Below are 14,060 nucleotides of genomic sequence, written 5' to 3' on the forward strand. Positions count from 1 at the left end.
CGTATTTACTATCGACCCTTCAGTAACACATGTCGAAATCCCTCGGTATTACTTCTCATACGAAATATTTTTCCAAATCGATAAACATCCAAAAGATTATCGTAATTTATGATTATGTTTGTTTGCGCTTGTCACTTTTTTTTTTTTTTTTTAATTTGAAGCGTTAAACTCCATCGCGTGTAAATTTAGCGAGAGATTTAAAGATGAAATTTTTCTGATAATTAAATTTTCAAAAATATAGCAAAACACGAGGAATTATTACGTTCGCATTCACGATAATGAACTCGATAAACTTATTTCTGTTTGCGTTCGTAGTTTCCATAGCAATAAACAGTTACGATCGTAGAGTCGAAGGAGGCTTTCGACGTGCTTTCCAAAATATAGGTACGACACGTGCGGTAGACACGGTGTATGACGGACACCTAGTCCATCGATGGAGGGATGGAATGTATGCAAATTAGAAGGAATCAATATGCCCGAGGTGGCACGGTGGATTACTGTGTCGTTTTGACGACCGATTGGGAACAGGGGAAAGTTATTGTATACATGTATACGTTGTATGGCTGCCGTTTCTCTGTCACGGCGGAGAGTTGTTAATGGTTCACTTGTGCGGTGAAGTCGAATTCTCTCGTTCACCGCGCCCCCACGACGACGTTACGTTGACCAACCTTATAATGGCTCGACACATTGCAGCTCGCAAATTCTGGACGAGGGTGCGTTCGTGCGTCTTTTTCTACCCTATACGTACGAAACGTATCGACTTTTCTCGTCTCCGAAGAGAAGAACGGGATTCCGCAGTAGACCGTGTCCTGCAACGGTCGAACGGTCTCGTGCGAGCCCCGAAAGGAGGCTGGTTGCATCTATCGTTTAACTTCGCTAATGCATTCATTTCTTGTTTTGTATAACTGAGTTCCAATAGAAAATATTCGATTAACAATAATTGAGGTTAGCAATAATTGACGTTAATCGCCTGAGAATTAACTACGTCGACAGGCTGAATTAATTAATTCTGGTTGACAATCTCCTGTCTCTTTAATTGTGGCCCCGACTTACGTAGAAAACGAAAATGCAGTTAACTGTGATTAGCGACGATAATCGATGTTGATGCAATCAACCTTAAGGCGTCTCGAGAGAGATCGAATTGCGAGTACCAGGCACCGGATGAGATTCCATTGTTTGCCCTAGAAGTATCGATTTTCCGTGGAATCGAGTCCCTCGCTTTGAGTGTCACTTGTGATCGCTTGTTGACTTGTCGGTTTGAGTAGTCCGGATATACCAGAATGAATATATCCGATTCCAGAATATCCATTTTGTACGTACAATCAAATGGTTTAATAAAACGAGCTATATTCTTGATGCTCAAGAAATTCGTAGATCATATATATTTTTAAGTGAAAGTTAATTTAATTATTTGAGAGAAATATTAGCAAAAAATATATTAATACTGTACAATACATTTATATATAAAGTTTTTTCGTTCGAGAAATATTTCGCAGATTTGAGTGAGCTCATTGAACAAATAAGCTTTTCCACGATTTTTAAAAGATTCAATTTCGATATATTAGATTTATATGAAATGTTTGAAGCAATCATTTGAAAGTGGATGCCTGGATCTCGCAATTTTTAAGAGAAATGTTTTGGCGCACGATTCTTCGCAAAGAGGTAAATACGTTTCGCAGGCAGCAACGTCAAGATGAAACATCGAGACGTTTCGCTCCGATGATGAAGACAAACGTTACATCGGACATTTCGTGACGATTTTCTGCGATGCGCTCGTCGAAAAATCTTCCTTCTGAACGCTCGCATCGCGATAACCAGCGTCTTCTCGTCGATGTTAGATAGTGAGAGAAATTGATCTTAATTAATTAAATATATTGCGAGATAAATTTTCTATTCTAATGTTGGATAATGATAATTTGCCAAAAATTTACTCCTTGAAATTAAATATATTATAATACTAACTTAAATTTAGGCCGGTATTCACATAATAATTCTTATATTTAAAACCGTCTTAAGCACAGCTTCTAGACATCGTAAACCAAATGCAGAGCCTGAGATAATCACATTACTTAAGACAATTTTGAGATAAGAACGAATCATGAATACCGGCCTAAAGTTAAGTTAGTAATATATTCAATCTCAATGGATTTCAATATATAAATATCTTTCTATATAAATTTGATTCTCATGACTAGCATGTACAAATTTATATCTCTGTATAATCTTTTGCATAGAAATAATTCAATGTAGATCAAGATTCAATTTGAATTCCGGAGTCAAAACGCAAAGCCATCGACGCAAAAAAATTCAATGTGAGTAAGATTTCAGAGATTGTAAAGTAATGATAAGCTCACTCAGATGTGTATTAACACTTTACAGTCTCCGAAATCTTATCCTTGAATTTTTTTGCGTCGACGGCTTTGCATTTTCACTCCGGAGCTCAAATTGGACAGCTTCCCCCCCCTGCTGTAGATAATATATAATATATTTTAAAATTATATGTAAATAATCAAATTACAATGCCGTAAATAAATGATATGTGTGCATATAGATATTTAAAAAAAAATCATTACTTTTGAAGATTATTCCGTCTATATTTGCGATAAGAAATCTATTCAAGAACGATGTTAATCAGCGACATTAATCATTGCAAAGAATGAACAAAAATAAACTTCGAAAATAATCAATTTCTCTCATTATACGACAAATCAGACGAATTAATCGATTGGACGGTATGGAAGGAGCAAGACGGGGTCATCGCACGCGACCGTTTCTCGGTTATTTACAAGTCGAAGGATTCGAGCGGTGTGAAACACAGCGCCGTCGAGCAGATCTGATTATCGTTGAAGAATCGCATTCGGCATCCGGTCAGCGCTGTTGCCTCGATCGTGAAAATCCTTCGAAGTATCCGTCTTCTCTTCGTCCGGGAAAACATCCACTCGCCAGAACTCTGAGTTTGCGTCGAGACTTTGTAATTCGATCAACGTAACCGGTTAGCATCTATAAAGATAAGATGCTAGACTGCCGTGGGGGCACGCGATTGTCAATGCCACTTCGCCTTTTGCGCGAATATATCCGCGCGCAGATTCTGCGCGAAGCAGATCCCCAGAATCTGAAAACAACAAGGACACTCCGTTCATTGCTTTGCCACAAAATAGCCATGATAATTAGAAACGCTTTTTCAGCATTTTCACAAAATATTCATGAACATTTCATGAAACGTTCATTTTAATCGACATCTAATATGATCTTCCAAAAATATAAATAATATTCCTCTTGCTGCTATCAAGTAGCCGATTTCCAAGAATATTTTACAAAGTATTCATTTAGTTTAGCAGGAATAATTTAAATGTCCGCTTTAATCATTTATTATTGTATTGTATTTATGAGCCTATATGTGTTTTTATGTTTAAAATAATTGTATGTATAAATGAAAATACCATGATTTAGATTTTGCGAAAATGCTAATATTATAGTATTATTTATAACTGCAGAAATTTAAATATAAAATATTGATACAACACATGAAATTTATCGAAGAAATTTATCGATAAATTTTTCAGTTGGAGAAAAATTATTGAAATTAAATTTCCACTACTACTTAGTAACATTTGTGCTTATTGTCAATATATGCGCTACATTTATATACATCTCTAACTTTGAAACAATTAAATATAAAATACGCATAAGTAGTAAACACAATTAATCTGAAGAATTGAATCGTAACATAACATTAAGATGCATTCGATAAGTTCTAACTGTAACGAGCAATATCAACATGCTTTGGCATCTACTTGTACACTTGTAACAACATATGTAACGAGAAAATTCGTTACGCAAAGTAAGCACGAATTTAAAATCCTTTAATGAAATTCAAGAGAGGCTCTATATTACGCTGATAAACGCACTTGCGCTGTCTAGCTACGCGTTATTATATATCTCGCGTCTACTTTACGTCTTTCCGCGTGTAATACTGCGAATGAAATAGCTAGTCAACGTTGCAAGCACGGGTAAAGTCTCACCTTATTTCCTTTAGGGCATACAACGGCGGCTCCATAACGCAGCGGTCCGCATCGATGAATACATCGCGAGAAACGTGCTAAAATCTCGTTTTAACACTTTGAATCAATGACGGCAATCTTGAGCGACATAGAATGCATCTGAATCGCAAATTGAAAATTAAGCGAGAGTTGTAGCAAGAGTTTGAGTTTTCCATTACGAACTGAATTTTAAAAGACTCTCAACTAGACTCGCAAAACGTCCAGACGTTTCAAAATAATGTCTTACGACCAAGATTTTCTATCTTGATGCCCCGCGATTGACGCTTCATTATTTAATTTATCGTTAGTTATTGATTAAGTATTGAACACGTTGAGTGTTGAACGTACAGAGATTCAAAGTGTTAATCACTCGGGAGTCAAGTCAAAGTAGTACTTCCACGTACTCGTTGAAAGTTTATATCGATGCGTGCCAAAGATCGGAGCTTGTACTTATGGTAATGCAATTTTACTAGAGTATACCTGAGTGAATGCTGTGCCAACTGCACCGCTGGCAATCGCGAGGAGATTTCGTTCCATCCACTCCTCGCCGGCCTGTATGCAACCTTTTTCGTAAATCACTTTGGCGACCTCAAAGTTCTGTAAAAAAAGAAAAGGAAACTGCTACTTCGCCTACCGTCAGCTGTCCCCCCTTCCCCGATGTTACGCTAGTATTATAGTTGTTAGTCCAGGACAATTTCTCGATGGCGATGGCCATTAGTTAGTTCCGTGAAGGTTTTCCGTAGAGAAAGTGAAAGGATAACTGCACCGTTGTTTATGTAACTCCGGTGTACCGTCGATCGCGTCAATCGGTTGCTATTTTAATGCGCGCGTGTCGTAATCGATTTAAACGTTCGTCGCGACGCGCGTTTCGCCATTTTTTACGCGAATTGCGGCAATAATAATCAATGCCGGGTTCAACTGGATAGTTAATCAATTATTGTACAATAATAAATGCGATACTTTAATGCGGCTGCACGAAGGGATATATATATTTTAAACTATATTACAGCAATCTTATTTTATCCTCGCAAGAAGAGATTTACTTATCGCGAACGAATTATAACGTTGACGTATCAACGTTTCAAAAGAAGTTACAATGCGCTCGCATATAACCATAAATGGAGCAAAAAAACGCGTTTACGAACGAGAGCGAGAATAAAATCACCGATGATAACTCTCGGTCGCGGAAACGGCGAGAACCCGCGAGAACACTGAAAAGGTCAGACCGTCCTCGCTTTTACATCCCGCCAGCTCGACCTCGTTCTTCGTTCCGTTAAGTGAAAACTCAATAAGGTACTCGGTCCGGTCGACGCGTTTCCTCTCAGAGTTTTTCACGATTCCACCACGAGAGCTATATCACTCGGAGGGAAGCTCGTCCAGGATGAGCGAAAGAACGGTAACGTACGTTATATACGAGAATGACGTTCTTAAAAGAGCGATATCCCGACTCTCGGTCGCGGCCCGAACAATGAATTTCGCCGTTTAAATTTTCTAGCGAGTCTCCTGCCGGTAACTTCAATTTCCACTCATATAAAGGTAGCAACCTAATTTATTAAGAACAGACGGGGTACGGGGACTACGCCTGAGGGGTGTAAATCGAGCCAGGTAAAGTGGATTCAAAGAAGAAAGAGGAAGAAGAAAACGGAGGAAGATTTCAACTGGAGGGACTGGAAGGCACGTACTCGAGAAAACATAGTACACACACATATATATATATATATATATATATATATACATATATATATATGTATATATATATATACATCGGTGAGCGGCAGGCGGAAAGGGAAAGCATGTAGGGGGCATTTACGGGGGTGGGCGGAGAGAAAGAGCCTAAGAGTAACAAGCCCATTCTGTTACGCCGTGCCTCTCGCGTTTACCCTCAAGGAGCCGAGAAGTAAGTACGCGAGGCTTTCAAGCTGCTACTTCATTTACACTTTCTATCCCTCTTCGCTACCCAACTTTTCCTCAATATCGCCCCCCTCCTCCGTCTCCTCTTCGATATACACGAGCGATATTGTGCGACTCTCTCATTAGCGGGGCGTTAGATGCCCTAATTACTTAAGAGTTTTCGCCACGCTCCCTATCGAAAGATCCGTGGGCGCGGAAACTGCTAATTTATTCTGGCTCTTTAACGTCGCGCATGTCAAAGCCGGCCCGACGATGCGCGCGATGACAGCGTTGAGATTGGGAAAGACCGAAGGCGGAAAATAGACGACCGAGGGTCTGGATGTGTACCCAACGTGACTTTGGTTAAGCGCAGTTAATTGAGGCTCTGACAGGGTGTAAGCTACGAGTGGCGAAAATTTTTCAGCGCCGGGCGAGAGAAGATTAATTTGACGGTGGAAAAAGGCTTTCGAGCCAACGTGCCACTCGTTTCTCTCTATTCATCTCCACTGTTCGTTCAGCTACTTGCCAGCATTTCTCACTTCGCGACGAGATCCTTTCCCGGGCGTTTTTCGGGGCGCCGCGCGGAACGGCAGCACGGCGATGGCAGCCTCCCTATTTTAGCGTACTATAATCTGCTGTATTAGCATAGATAACATCGCAATTCTGCCGCGGTACAATCGCGCGCGCGCGCTAGCGTACAGATAAGCGCGCGCGATTATAGCGTAGCATAATCCCGGGCTCTAGCGTATAGTAGGTATAATCCCGTGATTTTAACGTAATATGATTCTGTGCCTCGGCCGGTCCCGGTCGGCCGGCCCTCGTATGTAATTCTACCGTATAATTGCTCGGGCGATGTTACTTTATGGCCCGATATGGCCTTACGAGATAATCTTTCCCAATCGGTATATAAAGAATCAACGTAAATATCTGAGATATTCTGATACGTGAAAAATTGCCAGATGCAAATTTACATGCGATTGCAAATGCAATTTTACATGCATTTTTCTGATCGCGCAATAAGACATTTTTTTTTCCAAATCGATTTACTACCCCATTGAATCGGTAATTTCGCAGCTACATATTGACAAACCAACGGTTAAGTTAATCGTATTTTAATAGCAAATTTAATTATGAATTTCTCGATAATTTTCGATTAAACGTGTCAATTAATGTAACATTAATGTATGCCAGTTTACCAGCCGATATGTCAATATGCAATCTTGTTACGATGTAATTGGATGCGAACATCGTCGAAATAACAATAAAACTCGTCGGTCGCGAAATTGAAATTTGAATAATTAGCATGGAATTAATACAGTCGTTCTGTGTGTGAGAGAGAGAGAGAGAGAGAGAGAGAGAGAGAGAGGAGGGGGGGGGAAGGGAGAGAGAGAAAGAGAAAGAAACGCTCATGTTTATGATGCGTAAACTGGTTCTTCGGATGTTTGTTGCGCGCATCGGAGTAAAGTAATATAATTCTATCCGTCAAGATTATGCAGTGGGTTGGTAATTTACCATACTGATTATGAGACAGGAAAAACTTATATTATTGCATTGCGTGCCAGCTTCGTATAAACATTTTAATAGAACAGTTGTACGGTGCACGCGCTTATGACTTACGCTCCTATCTTCATTAAGGTATATAATGTGCTTAACAATACACAGAAAGTAGCGTTTCCGAAAGAGAAAAAAAAGATGAAAAAACGAGACGGCTATCATTTGAAATCATGTGACATTTTTTGGAGAATTAACAATAGTTAGATAAAATTTCAACAGCCAATCGTGACACTCGCGTAAAAGAATATGAAAACTAAAGTAGATGAAATTTCTATATTATATTTTACGCCTATATTGGTACTCTTATACGCAAATATTATCTCTTGAAAGTTTACCTATGAAGAATCATTATCATAAATGTTGACCACAAGTTTGGCAGATATTTGAATTGGCTACTCGGCATACTCGGTTTTTGCAAAATCAAATCTGCACAAGTACACATATCTCAGTGAAGACGCTTGGTGCACATTGTGCACGCGCAACTGAATACTGTAATACGAACCGTATGTTGCCATGCGGAACACAAAATTCCTTCGGACAGATACGCTTCAATGGCTATACCGTACCGCGAGTTTTGTACCATACGCGTGACGTTTTTGTTTAGAAGCGGGATATACGTAGTACTTACCGTATCGATTCTCCCTCAGCTGCCGCATATTGATACAAAATGCATCGGAAACACGATGTACACGTCATTCCTGATACTTACTTGCTATCTGACCCATATAACGGAGAGATATGCTTGAGCGAATATATAACAATGGTATTTTTAAATTTGATTATGCAACGAACGTACGCTATCGAACAAAACGTATCAAGCAGAAATTGAAACGATATATACGAGTATATAATATATGAAATACAGATTGTCGTGGAACATTACCGAGACATAAACACGAATCACCGAATGTCCTTTTTTCATTGCATTTAGTCTTATCGTAATATAAACGGACTCGAAATCAAATTTCTCACGAGAAATAATTTCCGAACTCTTCGATTAAAAAAGGGCATTCGGCGGTGATTTTTCGAGACTTGTGCTGAATTATGTTACGTCTACACATCCAACATACATGCGGGCACGTTTGCAAAACAGCGAATCATCTTTACTGAAGTAACCGAGAAGCTGGGAAATAACAACTTTCTTGCGCGTAATGCCAGTCGCGTCAAGACATATCGCGCGGAAAGCATCGCGCTTAATGGAATTAAAGCTTTAACGGTAAACCGCTTTGCATCGCGCTCGGTCGATCGCTCCGTCTGCCCGCCCGGTTCTTGCCCAAGTTTACTTTTTCCGGTCTTTGCACCGTGTGCCGGTGTAAAAATGGATCGATCGGCGCGTCTAGAATATTCATCACACACGTAGGTACACGCCTTTAGAAAGGTAAGTAAGGCAAAACGCCATTGAGGTGTAATAGCGCGCGTTACGTATTAGACGGACGGAAATACACGCTCGCGCGGATGTCACGCCGAGTGCAACGAACGATAGTCCGCGTTACTTTCCTTTCCCTCCCGTGACGGCGGCGGTCGCGATATCAATCTCCGTGCTCGCGAACGTTATATCGGTATGGTGTTTCTCCCGTCGCGAAATTCATACGCGCGGCGGTTCCTCTGAAAATCCGCGTTGCCTCGTATTTCTCGTGAGATTCTTCGTCGCCGCGCAATTCCGCCCGAATAAAATAGGAACACTCGCGGAAATAGAAATATCGCTCGAGGATTGCTGTTTACGTAGACAACTGTATCTGGAAAAATATGATAGGACTGAAATCTGGAAAAATGTATTACACCGTATTTTATACCGTAGTATCTCTAAACGTCCTGTCTATACCATTTTCAGATTCTCTTTCGATAATAATATTCTAGTTCGATTTTTTTTTATTTTTTTATTTTTTTATAAACTTGTTTACGTAAAAGCGTATCATATATCTTTTGATTTTCGAGTTATTTTAAGATAGAATATTTTGCGGGAAAAAAATGATCGATGTATTATTAATAAGTCGACCGATGAATGAAGAAAGTTGAGACTTCCCAGCTTAACGGACGAGAGTGTTCAGGATAAAAGTACCTGCAGAACCATGGTGCTGACCACGGTACCAGCGACGGGTACGAGGTTCAATTCTAGCCACTCCTCACCCGCTCTTAGGCAACCCCGCTCGAATATACTCCTCTCTCCCGTCTGCGTTGGCCCGGAGGGATAAATAGAAATAATTTAAAAAGCGACACACAAGGATACTTGCTCGAGCTCAGAGACTCGAGAGAGAAATTACGCCACTGGTTGTGGCTGCGGTTCACCGATTACGCGAGAGATAAACATCGATACTACGCTTTGCTCCCTCCCTTGACGACAACAAGAGCGTGCCCTTTGGGGGTGAATGAGGAAACGACGGTGGCGTTCTTAACTTAAAAGCGATCCATAACGAACGTATAAATATATTTTTATGCCATGAGAATCCACAAAGCACACTACTCCCCAGGGGAGAGAAAAACTTAAAGAGGGTTTATCGACTGACGCGCGGGCATAACTTAACGGCATGACTTTAAACCACAGGAGGAAAGTAAGAGAAATATAATAAGGTGTTCGTGATGCTCGTCGTAGCGTGAAGCGTATGTGGGGTGTAACGATTGAGAGACTGGGCATATTCGCGGTGGTATACACACGGAACGTCGATTCTCTTTCTCGTGTAGCAGATTTTTACGGGATCCATACGCGGTGATTCGAGCTGCGTTTGGAGTTTTTATTTTGATTTGCAAACTAAAACCGATCGAGTATGATAATCGTTTCGAATTTAATCGTTATTAATTTACACGCGACACATACCGCGTACCGTACAGTGAGATGGCCGTGATATACATAGATAATATCGGTGACATTTAATACACTGGCTCGGAAAAAGCGCTTTATCATTATTTATTTACTCACGTTTTATCAGCCCGTAACGCATCGCGGCGCATTTGATGGTTCTCCGGCAAAAAAATAGAATTAAGCGACGAGGCGAGGGCTTCTCTCGATGAAAGCGTAATTAGCGAAGGGGCGGGCTTCGTGCCATTACATCGGGAATGATATACCTACTCTTAAAATAAAGCCTCCACAGAAGTTCTTATCCCTCCGCCCTCAACCTATCTTCCCTTTTCTCTCCCCCGTCCTCTGGACTCGACCATTTTCTCTCTAATTAAGTTCCACAGTTTCTTGACCCGGATCGTTTTTGCCCGCGTTTGTAGACATTGTGTAATCGTGCGCGCGCGCGCGACCCGCGCAAAACTACCCCGGAACTACTTCGCTATCTCGAATCTGGCCTCGCGCGATAGAGCGCGATTCCAAAGACAAATTATTCGGTGCCCTCTGAGGCACGTTCCACTTGGTTTGCCGTACTTTCGTAACGCGGTCGTACAAAATGACGCAAGTTTCGAATCGGAAACAAGGCGAAACTAGAAACGGTCGGGACGCCACGGTGTTACTCGTAATATGTGGGTGTATAGAGTATATAAGTTAACAATAGTTCTTGAAGAGTAGAGGAATTTATCAGATATAATTATGATAAAAGGACTTCGAGATAGGATGAACTTAAAGACCGGCACAAAGAACGGGGAACGTAAAGTAAGAAGGGACGAAAATATATTTGATCGAAAATAATAATGTTTGCGTAAGGAAAACTGCTGTTTTCGCATCGTACTTAATTCATGGATCATTAACTTTTCAAATCGGGCTTTTTACGATAAACGCTATTTGCCATACGACAAAAATAAGTATTTTAATTAAGAAATGTTTTTATTTGATAGAATAGCGATAGAATAAAGATGCTATACTTACGTAACTGGGCTTTCTTACATCGTAACCGCATTGTTTATTTTTAATGATTTCCTGAAACAAATACGAAGACGGTTTTACTTTCAACGATAGAATTAGTATCCGGATGGAAAATGATTCTGCAATGCGGTAGCAAATACTATAATCAGTATGGAGAGAATTACATTAGGTTTTCGCTTGCAACAGCTAAAAGGCACGCCGCACGCTTCCCTCGAGCCTATATCGCTCGACGAACAATTAAAATAATTGTTGCGGTCCCAATCCTTCGGGCCCTCGATGCCGCAACATTGCAACTGCAAAAAATAAAACGACAAATTTTTATAATATTACGATATAATGCATTTATGCATTATACACACATTAACAAAACCGTTATACTTTTAGTCTCTTATGGATCTTCCTATATACGGATTTTACGATCCACACATCTACAGGATTTCGTCGTTTTCTGTGTGATAGTTGGGCAGGAGGAAACTCGCCGCAATTTTCGTTCGCAGACGAGAACATTATCCGTGCGAGACCGCGAAGTCAGGAAATCGCGTTCAAAATATTCTCTAAGGTTCGGAATATTTTGCATCATTGGCAGCGATATGATCAATCGCGGTCGAATTTCCGATGAATATCACGAGCGAGTATGAATTTCAAACGCCGTCATAAATAATTCCGACGGCGCTGGATATTCAGCCGGGGCAATATTAAATACGCGATTTAAAGGATCGTTCGATAAGAAAGGAAGAAAGGATCGTCCGGTCCGGAGACACCGGGATAATAAACGTAAGAGAAAAAAAGATCTCGCTGTAAGGAGCCGGGTATTAAGGCAAGGAAAAAGGCCCGTGGAATGACGTGAGTTGGATTCGGTTGGCAAGGAGGCTTGGTCGCGATCGAAGTCCCCGACCTTCATTAAACCCCAATATCTGTCTTCTATACGAGCCCGAAACTTTTATTCTTCTTTCTCGACTACCCGTATGTGTCCCCATTGATTGGTTCGGTAATTTTTTCACGCTAATCCGACCATTAAATGTAAGAATCAGCAAAGAGCTGAATTTTTTAATAAAGAATGATAAATTTTCCTTTAAACGTGACATTAATTCCATATATAACTGAGTAATAGCGTTTGCATTCGATTGTCTGCAATAATTAATCCATCGATCTTGCAAATGTCAATTCGTTTGGGAAAATCTCTTGCCAATAATATGTGTAACATACGTTACATCGCTAGTTAATATTATGCTATATGTGCTTGATTAATCAGCCAGCGAGCGAACACACACGTACACATCTCGCGATTCTATCGTATAATTAATTAACCATGGGAATATTCGTATTTCTCAGTACGACAGTCGCCGCGAGATGGGGGGATATTTCACGTTTAATTAAACGGCGTAAAAATGAATTACCCGGCGCGAAGTGTATTAGATTCTTGCATAGGGTTAAAAATAGAAAATCGATAGGGAGAATATCACGAATTCAATTATTAATAACGGAGTTGCATGTGAGAGTGTCTCATTTGTCGTTTCGCACGTGCTCCCTATGAATTCGATTAATTAGACGATTCTCTTTATCACGATATAAGAACAAGTGGTTATTACGCAAAGTCGATAAACGGAGAGAGGGAAAGCTCGGTGTAGAGCATCGAAAGATAATATCAAGCCCGGATTCCAGGCAACTACGTAATTTAACTGATTTGTTTTCAGCGTACTCATTTTATTTTATTTAAATTATTCGTGCGGTAACGTTTCAATTTGTTTCAATCAAATATTCATAATACGAAACGCTGGCGCGCGGAATATTCATACGAGATGCGAATGCGAGTTGAGTATTGAGATACGAGATACGAGTTTCCGATTGTAGCTGGATTTAATTATTATTCGCTCGACGGCTGTACAGGTTGTATCAAGAGAGATCAACAACAAGCTCAGCGCGATTCGCCAGCATCGATTTCTCTTTGGGCGAGAATTTCGCCGTACGTTTAAACTGATAGACCTAGAATATAGATATAACGATGAAATACAATTCGAAATTCAGACGAATGTAACAGAATCTTCGTACTACATATTTCAGTTTGTTATCGTTATTATACGATCTCTGGATAATAACGAGAAAGTTAATTTAGATTTTGTGGTCAATATTGAAGAATAGTATGTGTGCAGAGTGGTATTATAGAATGAAATATTTATTATGGAAAAATCGACTCGAGATTCTTTTGAGGATAGAATTTCTTCTCGTTTGCCGACGTACGCATCTCTCTTGGTACATCCTGTATATCGATCGTATCGGACCAAACCGGCCAAGTTAAGCCAATTGATAAGTGGGATGGCGACGGTAAATACGCTCCGCGCCACCGCACGAAGTCGAAGTACTAAGCATTTCATTAACCGCCTATAAATGGTACCGAGTGAATCCCGACGGATCAGACAATGCGGTATATGGCAACTCGGTAGTGCCTCGGTTTCCCTAGGGCTGATAGGATTGCCGGAATTGCGCGCCGGCATACCGGGCGTTTCTATTGAAATCTCGTAAACCACAATTGGTCGACCGACCATCGATTAACGAGTTCGATGATACCGTGCCGAAATCGACAGTCATATCTTTAGATAAGATGGAATCACCTTATTCCTCTAAAATACCATTGAATCCGAAGTGGACTATAATATTGTAGATATATATATATATATATATCACAACGGTCGGAAAATTTATCCTACAGAATTTGCAATGCCTCCTAGAGATCTTTGATACAATTTGGTTAAACGATTTTGTCAAAATCCTACGAAATA

At 40.3% G+C, this 14,060-nt stretch overlaps 1 protein-coding gene across 4 annotated transcripts in view; it reads right to left on the reverse strand.

Moving 5' to 3' along the window:
• Positions 1 to 2,546: 2,546 nt before the first annotated feature.
• Positions 2,547 to 14,060, reverse strand: part of LOC108752759 (tetraspanin-5) — a 109,912-nt gene continuing 98,398 nt past the window's right edge. For 2 of the 4 annotated variants that reach the window (XM_018493825.1, XM_018493822.1), the window contains exons 6-9: positions 11,448 to 11,576; positions 11,287 to 11,337; positions 4,521 to 4,637; positions 2,547 to 3,112 (exon numbers count right to left, since the gene is read on the reverse strand). In XM_018493825.1, coding sequence (XP_018349327.1) covers positions 3,044 to 3,112; positions 4,521 to 4,637; positions 11,287 to 11,337; positions 11,448 to 11,576 — 366 coding nt within the window. In that variant the 3' untranslated portion in view covers positions 2,547 to 3,043. Of the gene's footprint in view, positions 3,113 to 4,520; positions 4,638 to 9,543; positions 9,655 to 11,286; positions 11,338 to 11,447; positions 11,577 to 14,060 lie in introns of all 4 variants that reach the window. The other 2 variants (XM_018493826.1, XM_018493824.1) reach the window with 2 other exon arrangements.

Source organism: Trachymyrmex septentrionalis, unplaced genomic scaffold (assembly GCF_001594115.1).
Source record: "Trachymyrmex septentrionalis isolate Tsep2-gDNA-1 unplaced genomic scaffold, Tsep1.0 scaffold62, whole genome shotgun sequence".
NCBI classification, from domain to species: domain Eukaryota; kingdom Metazoa; phylum Arthropoda; class Insecta; order Hymenoptera; family Formicidae; genus Trachymyrmex; species Trachymyrmex septentrionalis.